The sequence below is a fragment of the Branchiostoma floridae genome, chromosome 17 (genome assembly GCF_000003815.2).
Source record: "Branchiostoma floridae strain S238N-H82 chromosome 17, Bfl_VNyyK, whole genome shotgun sequence".
Taxonomy (NCBI): Eukaryota; Metazoa; Chordata; class Leptocardii; order Amphioxiformes; family Branchiostomatidae; genus Branchiostoma; species Branchiostoma floridae.
In genome coordinates, this window is record NC_049995.1 from 12,829,272 (window position 1) to 12,843,021 (window position 13,750).

The 13,750-nt window shown below is 42.5% G+C and overlaps 1 protein-coding gene across 1 annotated transcript; it reads right to left on the reverse strand.

Annotated features, from left to right (window-relative positions):
* Nucleotides 1-8,130: 8,130 nt before the first annotated feature.
* On the reverse strand, nt 8,131-12,043 carry LOC118404644. Its single transcript, XM_035803881.1, has 5 exons — nt 11,571-12,043; nt 11,031-11,178; nt 10,189-10,325; nt 9,553-9,739; nt 8,131-8,621 (listed from the first exon to the last, which is right to left on the reverse strand). The coding sequence occupies exons 1-5, from the start codon at nt 11,631-11,633 to the stop codon at nt 8,443-8,445; spliced, it is 714 nt and encodes a 237-aa protein (XP_035659774.1). The 5' UTR covers nt 11,634-12,043; the 3' UTR covers nt 8,131-8,442.
* Nucleotides 12,044-13,750: the final 1,707 nt, after the last annotated feature.

Genomic DNA, 13,750 nt, shown 5'->3' on the forward strand with positions numbered 1-13,750 from the left:
AAGATGCTATTCCTACATCCTGACACGCTCGAACAAAGCTATGTATAATTTTGTACTTTGTAAATATCTATCAGTGGAGAAATAAACCTTGCCTTGACAAATAGAAGAGTTTTGATTCGATTGTTTCAGAAATAAGCCAAATCGCAGTACTGAGTGCGCATGCGCAATGAGATGCATCGTGGTTTAAGGTCAAAGGTCAATGCCTCTAACTTGTTAACAGTTCTATAGAGGTTGGTTCCATGACAGTTTGTCTAGATTTACTGGTCACGTGGATTTTGTTTTTGTCTCAGTGGCATTGACCTCTGATCTTACCCACAATCCTCTACACCTAAGGATCAAATACGTAACGTTGCAGGGTTAAGAAGAATCTACTACGTAGAGCTGACAGCTGCCACAGTATTGGTAGCTCTGATAGTGTCATAGCCAACCATGAAGGGTCGTTTGAACTACTCAGATGCAAAATAATGTCCGCCTCAAGCTGTCTTACTTCCGATTATTTGAAGGACATAGCTCGAGAATGATATCGCATTTATGCTGACGAGGTGAGAAGGAAATATTAATATCAAAGGTGGAAATTTATTCAAATTCTCAGTATTCAGCCTCCCTTGCTTATTCACGCTGTGAACCAGAGTCAAAAAGGCGGCACAAGTGACGAAACGAGTCAAAATCCTAAGCCGGGTCCCAGGTGTCTCCATCGATAGCGGGCAGGATCGCCGTTTAATGGAAGCTTCTCGCCGAGCAGGTAATATTGAGCGCGCCAGACAGGCGATCAGCACACTGCAGGAGGGCAGCCAAGGTCGTCTGTCTTACTTTTATCGTCATCAGGAGTCTCATGGGCAGGATAGATGAGGGTCTGTATGGGGGGGGGGGGGGTGTTTAACGTTACATTTATCAATACTGTAACGCAAAGGACGAAAGCCAAGGACGTAATAATAAATAGACGCGCATTTAATAACACTGCACTGAAACTAGACTGTACACAGAGGAACAACTGGACATCTGTCTTACTTTTATCGTCAGTAGGACTCTCACAGGGGCAGGATAGATGAGGGTCTGTATGGGGGGGCATTTATCAAGACTAACGCATAATAAATAGACGCGCACTCATAACACTGCTCTGAAACAGCCTGCTCTGAAACTAGGCTGTACACAGAGAATCTGGTCTTACTTTTATCATCAGTAGGAGTCTCCGACTCGTTGGGGCAGGATGGATGCGGGTCTGTATGGGGGGGGGGAGATGGGGGGGGGGGGGGCTGGCAATGCTTAAGGTGCACTCTGACTGCACTTGCGTCAAGCTTTCGTCAAGCTTTCGCTTTCGAAAGATACCCAATGAATTTCAAAGATAAAGAAGGCATTTTCTTGCTTTTTGTGTATTTTGTCGTCTTCTAAGTGATAATTTTACGTATTATGCAACATCTAAATTACAAAAACAAATCGGAGAAAATAACAAAACAGTGACACAGTGAACGAACCATGCAGTGACGCAAGCTGGACGCAAGTGCAGTGAGAGTGCACCTATCAAGACTGTTGCGCATAATAAATAGACGCGCATTTAATAATACTGCAATGAAACTACAGAGGAACAACTGGACATCTGTCTTATATACTTTTATCGTCAGCTGGACTATCACGGGGGTAGGATAGATGAGGGTCTGTATGGGGGGGGGGGGCATTTATCAAGACTGTAACGCATAATAAATAGGCGCGCATTTAATAATACTGTAATGAAACTAGGCTGTACTCAGAGGAACAACCGGACATCTGTTTTACTTTTGGCGCCAGCTGGAGTCTCACGGGGGCAGGGTAGATGAGGCTCTGTATGGGGGGTGCTGGTAGTGCTTAAAGGTTCATTTATCAAGACTGTAACGCATAATAAATGGACGCGCGTAGATGAGGCTCTGTATGGGGGGTGTTGGTAGTGCTTAAAGGTTCATTTATCAAGACTGTAACGCATGATAAATGGCCGCACGTTCATAACACTGCAACGAAACTAGGTTGTATATAGGGAAACAACTGGACATCTGTCTTAAGTTTTGTCGTCAACTGGAGTCTCACGGGGGCAGGATAGATGAGGCTCTGTATGGGGGGGGGGGTGCTGGTAGTGCTCAAAGGTTTATTTATCAACACTGTAACGCATGATAAATGGCCGCACGTTCATAACACTGCAACGAAACTAGGTTGTATATAGGGAAACAACTGGACATCTGTCTTAAGTTTTGTCGTCAACTGGAGTCTCACGGGGGCAGGGTAGATGAGGGTCTTTATGGGGGGGGGGGGGGCTTAATGGCACATTCATCAAGACTTTAACGCATAATGAATGGATGCGCGTTTATAACACTGCAATGAAACTAGGTTGGGGAAACAATGTTAACTGGACGCCTGGACGTTCCCACCACAAATTTGGGGCAATCCTGGGTTTGACTACTTAATATATATATAATGAGATCTATTATTTGTCGATAACGATTAACGATGCATTTTGGACATAGGGCTCTATGTAGAATAAAAGCGACCAATCAACTCTGAATTATAGCAGGCCACCTATGATTATGAGTAAACTTAATGGTTCGCTACACTCTCAAACAACTTGATGACTTTCAAATCCGAACGCCCGAGGGTATTCCGGTAACGGATATTGTGACATTAGCGGCTCGAATTGAATACATTGATAATTGACCCCATGTCAGGGCCCATATAGCATAACGTTATGTTATATTCTTAGTGTAGACTGGAATCCCCGAGGGCCAACAAGGCATCAGCTTAAAATTTGAAATGGTGCACGTTTCGACTCCTAGTAGATTTCTTGGAACTGCAGAAGCCGATTTTGCTTGGACCGGAGCCGGAATACTCTCTTTAACTTTGACTTTCAGGCTACAACAAATACAATACATTATGGACACTAGGCAGCAGGCTGGTATTGTGATCACAAACATATACATATACATATACATTACAACATGAACATATATTAAGTAGAATAAAATAGTTGAACATTTAAAACAGGTAAAGCTAGAACTTGTGCATGGCAAGCTAAGAGTTTGCAGCTAGACAGTGACACAGCTGAAAGTGAATCTTTTCGTGGATGTCACGAACAACACTCTCTCGGACGTCCGGATAAACAGATAAATACATGTAGGACTTTATTGGATATGAGTAATGCAATCCTACATATCTCGGGAATTTTGAGTAAAAATGAATTTAAGACACGCAGGGTGCAGACATAGACATTTACTAATTTTCTATTAGCAACTTTTACCAACGTTGTCCCTTTTACAACATCTAAGATGCAAGTGTGTGTTCATACGTACATCAAATAGATGTTACTTAGAGGGTCAGAAGACCTCTATATGGCCGTACATGCTTCAAACAAAACTACGATGCACTGTTCAAATAGAAATACATCGGGTCAATGCGCAAGTTCACATGACGTCATTTGAGAACGCTCTCTACGTCACAAATGAGTGGAAAATGATCGTCAACACAGCCGGGAGACTGTGATTCTATGTGAATGTCGTATAGAGATAAAGCTACATCACTTCGGTTTCTTTGTGGGAGGATTTTGCCGGTGGTGAGTAGGTGGGTTAGTTGGTGGCTTAAGTATCGGTTTAAGTCCTTCCCACGACAGATGACGCATAGAGTGGCGCCCATCTCCGTTTCTGTAGCCCTGGGTCACACAACTTTTGCGCAATCACTCCAGCAAGGGGCTAGTCCGCTCGGTAGTGGTGTGTGTGTTCAACGATCATCCTCTTTCCCAAATACTAAGTAGAGAAAGCAGCATGGACTATTTTAAGGTCTTTAGTATGACTCGGCCGGGGATCGAATTGACGACTTACCAAATGCAAGACGAACACTCTACCCACTCGGCCATTGCGGCAGTAACAATCCGGGAGAGTTGGTGGGTTTACGTAGGGGGTCGCAATTTAACGAATCATGTATCTCCGTGATAGACCCTAATAATTACGTATTAGATAATGTCATTGGATCCACGAAGCCAACGGTTTCTTAGCCATGTATTTTCGCCATTTAAAAATGAAAAATATGAAAACTAGATAGACAGCTGTTGGTACAAAATGAATAAATGAAAAGATAGTTGTTTTAGCTGTTCTAAGTGTGGAAGTCTTTTATCTTTGCAAAGGAGTAGAATTTCCACATTTGCGCAATATTGATATCTAACGTTAGTAATGTTCCTATTTCAGCTACAAATCTCACATGTTTGAAAGTCCTAGTATGAAATTGAGCGAATTCATGAAATCAAATCAACTCAGACGCTTACAAAATCAGTATCTGATCAATATGTTACCCACCACTAATGAAGCAAGTTAAATCATCCCTTTCTTGTTTTTTCCCCACAGCTTCAAAGAAAGTCAGCTTTTGCAGTTCAAAGAAGCAACTAGAGGTCAAAGCTACTAGAGGTCCCAAAGCACACCACTTCTCAAGTTTAATCTTCAGTTTAAACCCCCGACGATCATGTATAAACCATTGTGCCATAATAAAGACTACATTCTTAATCTTCAAGCAGATCCTACGGTGCCATAACTTAGTATCAAAGCTGGTAAAGGAGTGTAGCTGGTCAAAGGCAGCCAGACGGGTAGCATACACACTCCTCTGCCAGCTTTTGATACAATCTTAAATGCTAACATAGGATCTGATTGGAGATTACTACATTCTACCGATGCCTTGTTGGCCCTCAAAGATTCCACTTACACCCACAGTCGCCATCCATTCATATAGGCGGTCGTTCACACGTTTATATAACGTCTTAACAATAATTAGCTCAGTGACAAAGGTATGTCGAGTTCTGAGGTCTATCTATTCGAGCACCTAATGTCACAACATCCGTTTAATACTAATTAACTGTGACCAGAGCCGGAACGCTCTAGGGGGTCCGGATATTAACTACTCTATCTTCCACCCACAAGGAATTTTGAATGGATCTTGATGTCATTAAGAATAATTTGGATTTCATCGCCGGATGGGTACGATTGTCTTTCAATAGGAAATCACCCTGACCCTTCTCATGTAATGTAGAATGCTGAACTTACACATTCATGACATCAGTACATATCTTCGCAGATCCTTCGGTAGAACAAGATATTATCAAAGCTGGCAGAGGAGTGAAGCCGGCCTAGAAGTGTGTATGCTATGGAGTTCGGTGCCCGTTTGACTCCCTTTGGCCGGCTACCTCCTTGGCCAGCTTTGATACTATCTTTTAGCACCGTATGATCTGCTTGGAGATTAATCTCCACATGTCATGTGCATAATTCTCATCTCCATGATGTGCCATAAGATGTAGCTGAGTGTATTCCCATGTCTCTTTTCAGTTTTCCCTTGTACATGTACCGAAGTGGAGTGAGGTGTCAACGCCATTTGAACCCGCCTCATGTTTTAAGAAGCGAAAAGAAGTTGAACTGCATACTATGTATAGGTGATAAGATACCTTTTTTTCTTATACATGTATCAAAAATGTCCCTTATCGCTAGCGCTAGCACTAAGCTTGTTTGAGCACAAATTTACAATAAAGGCCATTCGCTCATTCAAATTAGTGCTTGAGGCGCACCCTCCCACACAGGGTTGACTCTTGCGGCAATGCCTTGATATCGTATTAGACATTGCCGCGAAAGTCAACGCTGTGTGGGAGGGGGTCGAGGCGTGGCTCTCCTAAAAATCTAAAAAAAAAACAAAAACTGGGGCTTTCATTGAACGTTCTGTCCAAGGAACGGCCCTAACCGAAGCTAGTTACTCATTTACACTAGAGTCGGTGAGGATATTGCGGTAAGTGTGTTTCCCAAGCGCACAATATCAGGACCTCGGTACATATAGTTTCCTTCGCGGCCTTCTACGAGTGCTGGCGTTTACTTTTTTTTCTGGAGGAGCACTAATCCGCGCTTTATAACATATGGGCCAGGTTCTTCTTATTGACAAGATCAAAAGTAACCGCTAGGGGTAGGTTCCGGCACAGAAACTTCAGGTACAAGTACGGACAAGGTCCAGGTCCGGACCTGAACCTGGAACTATCTATCTGTGAAAACTTGATGAATGGGCGATACCCGAAACCATGGTCAATTTCGCTACAGAGGATTCTGTTTGGTGCAGTATCCCATCTTCATGTAAACAACACTAACTGCTTCTGTTTTAGAGCAAGTTTGACCGTACCGGTACGCTCCCCTACTAAACACCAACGCTTGTAGAATGCCGCGTGGGAGGAGGTATTGACTGTTACAGTAACTACATGTCCCCCGTGCCACAAGTTCTGAAGTGGTGTGTTTATTACATTTATTAGCACGCATATCAGGCACTTGAAAACTGATAAGTGACATGCGTCTCTCCGTTGATTGCCAATTAGCCTACATAACCTTTTATGAACATACGTCAGTATACACCACGGCTTCAGGGCACTTATGGCCGCTCAGAATGATATATATCTATATATATATATATAGACGATATTGTGCGATTCTAGTCTCCCAACAAAAGCACAGTGCGGTTTAGCTTGGTCACCGTTTTCCTGTGGTGGGTTAGGGCTAGCCAGGCTCTACCAGGCTCCACAGGTCGCTGGAGAAAATACTGTTAATGCGTTTAAGTTCGTGGGGATTCAATTTCGTGGTAGCGGGAAAAAGGACTTTTCGCGGTGGTTTTAAGTTCGCGGTAGCACCATTCACTGTAGTCTCTTACTGCCATGGAAAAATGTTAGCGGTGGTTTTAAGTTCGCGGTGAAGCGGCCACCGCGAAAAACCACCTTAACGTTAAACCACCGCGAAAGTTTCTACATCTACAGTAGTAGACATTTGGCCAAATAAGACAGAAAATGGTCGAAGATGTCCGAGGAGTACAGTTTGCTAGCTAACGTCCTCTAGCTCTGGCGTATTTTCTGTTTTATTTGGCCAATTCTACTATTTATCCAGCGACCTGTGGAGCCTTGTGTAGCCTAGGCCAGGGCTGTTTAACCGTGCCCAGTCTGCGCATGCTAAGCGCAGGCCTATTTCTGTGACCTTCTCTGTCTAGTCCAGATTGAAAACAATAAGCTCTTTCACGGAGTGCACTACGCATGTGCGAGCGACAGAAATCCTGGGTTATATTTCAAAGGTGAAGGCCTCATGGCGTAAATGCCGTAAATGTTCCGCCATTTTGTAGGTGCTATTACGTTCCGGCCAGAAATTGTCGTGCAAGTCGAAACAAGGACGTTATACAACGTCCTTGATCGAAAAAATGGACGAGACTGTTAAATTCTGATGGGCCTTCACCTTTGACATATTACCCGGGATTCCTGTCGCCCGCACAGTCGTACTGAACTCTGTGAAATAGCTTATTCATATAAAAATTCTGGCTCGTGTATCGTGTTTCACTTTACTTGAGGATGACTGATTTACGTTTATACCTAATTTTGTAATTACCTTTTCAATGTGTATATTCTACCAATTTGGGGGACGTACCATCAATAACTTTATTCAGAACCATTGCATAAATGTACTCTGTCATACAAAAGCTTTTGTTGGCAGGGCCTCTCTGACAGAAAATGTTAGGTCTTCCATCCGAATATCTGCTTGTAGATATAGGTGAACGTCATACTGCATCCGGGACCTGTTAAAATTTGCCCAATTCAGCAGCACCATCCAGCGGTAATGTCAGTTACTGCAATTTATATTGCTGTAATAGACAGGGCATCTGTAAATATGTATTGCTGATAATTCACATATATCTGTTTACATGTACTATAATTAATAAGTAGTTGTTTTGTTGTGTCAATACAGATTTATGCATAAAATAGGCAAGTTCTAATCTCATCCGGGAACGCTGGACCTCATTAAAAGAATACCCCAACAGTAGCCCGGTCTGTCAAGAGTCCAAAAAAGTCCATTTTCAACAATTCCATGCATTCTACATAATGCCGCCCTGTTTGAATAACGTAACACGTAGCCACGTATTATGTGTCATTATTACTTTTCTTTCTTCTAGACACCATATATATATATATATATCATGTCGCCTAGGGATGGGTACCGGTACTCTCCAAGCATATATATATATATATGTGTATATATATATATATATATATATATATATATATATATATATAGAGAGAGAGAGAGAGAGAGAGAGAGAGAGAGAGAGAGAGAGAGAGAGAGAGAGAGAGAGAGAGAGAGAGAGAGAGAGAGAGAGAGAGAGAGAGAGAGAGAGAGAGAGAGACGAGTTTCATGCATTGACTATGTTCTAAATTTAGCATGAATCTGCCAAATATTCCCGATACCCACCCTTAGGCGACATGATTCTAGTCTCCAAGCAGACCATATACTAGCATACGGTGCCTTAGAGATAGTATCAAAGCTGGCAAAGGAATAAAGCCGGCAAAAGGTAGTCAAACGGGCAAGGGAATCAAACGGACACTTTGTCAGCTTTGATACTATCTCTAAGGCACCGTAGGGTCTGCTTGGAGACTAACATGATTTAGCCTTGACGCTGCTCTTCCTGGGCCTGGCATCCATCAGACCGTTCGTCAGCACCCCCTAGCGGCAGGTACGGGGACGACACAGCTTCCAGATAATCGCCTGTCACATCGTCAGTGGCAGGTTTGAGAATCGGTTTAAAGATTTTAAACTTCTGTGCCTCCTCTGCATGTCCTTCTCCTGTGTGGAAAATAGCACATCATATAATAATATGTATCTAATTCTGATTATTGTTCATTTCTTACGTTTCCCTTTTAGGAAGTCATCATCAAAATCTTCAATAAATTCTACCTTGATTTTACATGTAATGCATACGTTTTAAGTTAACCTTGTCTTGCTGAGTCCGTTTATATACGGGATGGACATATTTAATCCTTAGCTGTATTATTATGAGTTTGGAGTATTTTTCGTGTAAAAGTTGCATACCACTGCAAAGCATCGAACGTGGGAGTAAATCTGCAACAGCAGCACAGAACAGGTCAAGTTTTACTTATCTGATGAAGCCATCAGCTCTGGTAGGTTAAATTGGCTAAAATATAGCCAGCAGGACAAGGGTTGAAGCTTGAAAAGAAATGTGAGGCAAGCTTATTCATTCTCCACTTACACACTTCCCATAATTAAGTGCGAGAGGGTTCCGGATATGGATGTTACTTGGATGCTACCACAGTTGCTCAGGGTGCGAAACTAGGGTGGAACCAGCTAAAACCTTCAGTACGAGGGCGGAAAAGCATATAAACTAATAAGTTGTCTGGCGAATATAGTACAGTTATCATTTGGGCCGAGAATCTTACAAGTTTTGTGGTCAGAAGTAACTACCTAACACGTGCACCACTGTGGCTGTTAGTTGGTTTCTTCCGATGACCTCAAGGGCCACACCTTGGCGTTTCGTCTGCAGCCTTTGTTTTTTTCCTGTCGGAAAGTGATTAAACCATTGTCCTGTGATCGGTTCCACACCAAACTATCATCTCCTTGATGTTTTCTGTGTTCGGAATTGGTTAGAACCAATTTTCTGTGCCCTTGGAGTCAGTTCCGGAGTTCGGAGCAGCCATATCCGGAACCCTCTCGCACTTAATTATGGGAAGTGTGTAAGTGGAGACATAAAAAGCCATACCTAGGTCTGCTAGAATAGCAGGCTTATTCCTGCGATCCTTAGCCAGTGTGATGACTCCAGTCACACCGCCCGAAGCCGCTCGGAAAATAAGATCCGACGAGAATGGCGGACTCCGCTTTGCCAGAAACACCCGCCGGTCGGCAGTTGTCGTGATGTCTTCGGCATATTCCGGATCCCAGCCGTTTTTCTGTCGGTATCGGTAGAAAAATTGAGTCAAGTCCGTTCCTAAATTTTCTATTTTTTTAAAATCCTATTCAGACTTTTTTTGGTCATCCCTGGACCGGGCTTTTTGAGGCCCGCCCCTTCTGATTGCTGTAACTCTTAAATGAGTTATTGTATGGTCACCAACTTTTAGAGAATGATGTAGATATAATAATATCTAAAGATTTTACTTAAGAAATCTGACGCTATTATGACGTAATATGATGTACTTATGACGTAAGCAATTTGACTATATTGGCTGGAACCATGAAAAAAGGGTATTCCCAGAAACTTCAAGGTATCTACAAAAATGTAACAGAAAGTGCAGAATTATGATGTTTGTTACGACTTGTGCTGCCAATAGCACAACCCTCCCTCATCTGAATAGGGTTAAATATCGATAGCTTCACATTTTCTCCTATTTTCATAGCTTACCGTCAGAATAAGCTTGCTGGGTTTATTTTTGTGGACAGCGAAGAACTTCTGGGACTGCATGAACTGCAATACAACATAGGTACCGTCTGCAGCTCCAGGGTTGCTGGGCATGCTGTATGAGTAGATTGTCACAATCGCTAAAAGGAACAAAATAAAAAACACAGTATGTTGTTTAAAATGTAGTGAACCACAGTATAGCTCATTGAACTTGTCATTGGAGTGTACCAAAAAATAAGAATCCCAGGCTCTGTCTGCAACCTCATTAACTGCACAGACATGCACATGCACATGCAAAGTTTCAACAGTTTACACTAACAATTAGGGCTGGGTATCGGTACAGCGTACCGGTACAAAACCGGTTTTTCTTATTGGACCGGTCCAGAAAAAACGGACCTGAAAAAATTAGGTGGACCGGATGTTGGACCGGTTAGAAAATTAACATATTATTTGATCAGGCATTCACACGTTTTTGGCGCTTGCAGGTGGAAGAAAATAACAAGAGTGAAGTAGAGTAGAGTTTATAGTCATTTCTACCAAGTTTTACAGTCAATCGTACAGGTGCAGTTAGTGTTGTAGGATTTTAAGACGCCAATGTAAGTCTTATACTCCACCAAACAGATTTCTTTGTAGTGAAATGGACCATTGGTATGAGTCATACTGAATCAGGTCCAGGTTCAGGTCCGGACCTGGACCTAATCCTTTGGACCTGGACCGGACCTGGACCTGAATTTTCTGTACCGGTACCCAGCCCTACTAACAATTATATATCATAATGTAGTATTGGGGGCCCTAAATTTCTTCGAGAGGAATTATAAACTTATAAACTTATATATCAATTTTACCTTCGTGCTTGTTTTGCTTATTCATGCGGTCGGTCCGGAAAACCTTGCCCCTTGGTCCATTTCGCCCTCGGGCCTCAATAAGGTACCCTGTGTACCCTTCAAACGGGTTCTTTATCAGATGGTCTTCTATATTGGAGCATTGAATCCTCTGTGAAATAGAAAATACGTCAAGTGTTACTAATAAACGATGCAAAGGAGCAGAAAACACCGTTCAGAGTAATGGCCCTCATTATACACACACGTACACGGCCGTCATACACATACACAACACTTGCACGTACATAACACACACACACACACACACACACACACACACACACACACACACACACACATACACACACACACAAACACACACACACACACAAACACAAACAGAAGCAAACAAACAAATAAACAAACACAAAATCACTGACATCTACACAAACACACATCGATTACCTTTTATCAACACAAACACACTCTTACGCACACAAACACACACACAAAATAAATAAATGATCAGACAAATCAGCGGCCATGTCAGAACTGCAAACTTACTTGTGGCGTCGTTTCCTCGCTCCCTCCCTCCGTACTGATGTTGTGAGAAAGTTTGTTTCCCATGACACAACTCTGTACTACACGTTCTTCCTCAGTGTAAAATTAGACAATATTAAAGACTTCACCGAAAAGTGAGATCAAGACGTTACATCCTTTTCATCCGACGAGTGAAATGTCTGAATGCCTGTACTGTACCAGTACTTCCAGTGGCTAGGTAGCCTCCATAGCAGGCTCTCGGAGGCCATTTTCCCGTCTTTTTTGGCTCATAATACACTTTTTGTACTGGGTCGTTCGATCATTGGCCGCCAAGTTGTCCGTACCCCCAGTAGTGTCCCATTATCCCAGTAGTGTCCGTGCTCCAAGTAGTGTCTTCTAAGTTCTATGGGTCCAATGGTCAAGCGACCCAGTGCAAAAAGAAATGGCCAGCAAAAAGTGTATGATGAGCCAAAAAAATACGAAAAAGGGACACAAAGAGTCTGATATGGAGGCTACACCTGTGCATAGACCTTGTCCTCAACTGTCTACCTGATCGTACCATGAATACTGCTATTGTTCCACATAAACCGCCTTTAGGTGTGACACACCAGTGACCAACAAATCCGACTATCATTCCGTTCACGCCGTTCTGAGTCTTTTGATACTGCTATGGCAAAACTCTTAAAGACAAGTGCCTGACCGAATAGTAATAGGGGACTCTTGCCAAATTAGGAATAAAAGCTTACTTAGTATGAGTTGATTGGCCTAAGAGTGAACTGACCAGTCAGCCGGTACGTAGACTGCAAAGCTGACTGAGATTCCATGGCAACTTATTTGACCCTATTTGGTCAAATTATTGTATTTTTTTCATCCAGCTGTACACGTTTGCCTGGAGACTACTTTGGTTTGGAACGAGTGCTCCACTGAGTCTGCCGCAATGGCAAAGTGCAAATTAAATACAGTTATTGATGATGAGTTAATATCTGCCACAAATCAAGTAAAATGAACAAATAATTTGAATTGAAGATAAAGTCTGGTTTAGAGTTATAAGACTGCGTATGAGCAAGTTGTCAACCTATATGGGCAATGTATTATTTTTGAGTGACAAAGGCATTTAAAAAATAGTTTGTTAACCACACTTATATCAGCTTAATCATATATTCCAAACCGTTACATTAACGCAAAAGGTACAACATGTGTTTCATGCACATGACATGTTTCTAAGTGAATCCTACCAAAGTTTTTGCTGTGTCAATTATACAAATAATACTAATAATAATAATAATATAACTGATTTTACGATGAGCATAATCAGAGTCTAATTCACCGGAAAGCTTAAATGTAAAGTAGAACACATCCTCACTACATGCTACCTAAAGCAAAACTGGTGAATCAAGCTTCCTCAGCCTCTGTCGTGACTTTGAATTCGGCACATACGCCCGGTTGATACCTGCGTATATATTCAAGTCCGTATGAGGTCCGTATGGTCTGCGTATGGAGTTCTTAGCCACTACCAGGCTCCAACAGGTCGCTGAAAAAAAAAGAAATTGTACAAATACAGCCTGGATAACAGGCCAGTGGAGTTAGTTGGTTGCAAACCATACTCCTCTGACAGCTAACTTCATGGACATGTTATCTGTCTATATTTTGCCAACCTCTACTATTTTTCCAGCGACCTGTGGAGCCTGGTAGACGGCTAAGGATTACCTACGGACCTCATACGGGCCTGAATCTATGTACCCACATGTGAACCCACCTTTAATTGGTTCTGGTTCTTCTCTAGCCTCTGTCGTGAGTCGTGAATCTAGATCTTTGAATTTGGCATACACGCCCAAGGTGGTATCTCACTGCATTTGAGGTACTGGTGTGGCACTGGCGGGGTTCGTTCACTGCGGCACTGTTGTGTTATTTTCGCCGATTTTTTCTTTATAATTCAGATATTACTTAATACTTAAAAGTATGACTTAGAAGACAACAAAATGCACAAAACGTAAGAAAAATGGTTCTGTATCTCTGAAATTCGTTTAGTAATCTTTCGAACCCCACAGTGCCGCGCCGGTGCCCCAGGTGTAGTGTGAGTAACCTTTACGCAGAAAACACCCCCCGAACCTTATGTTAGTCATACGCGCCGGAATAGTTCCAAGGTGACGTGATGGGGGAAGTTTACGCATCTATGACGTAATCCAGGTAAACAGAGCGGAAGT

Excerpts from the sequence above, each read along its gene's own strand:
- LOC118404644 (XM_035803881.1), bottom strand. The coding sequence starts at position 11,633 with ATGGGAAACAAACTTTCTCACAACATCAGTACGGAGGGAGGGAGCGAG. Across the intron at positions 9,740-10,188 it reads CCAGCAAGCTTATTCTGACG|AAAAACGGCTGGGATCCGGA; the intron begins GTAAGCTATGAA and ends CGATACCGACAG. Across the intron at positions 8,622-9,552 it reads TGCTATTCTAGCAGACCTAG|GAGAAGGACATGCAGAGGAG; the intron begins GTATGGCTTTTT and ends TTTTCCACACAG.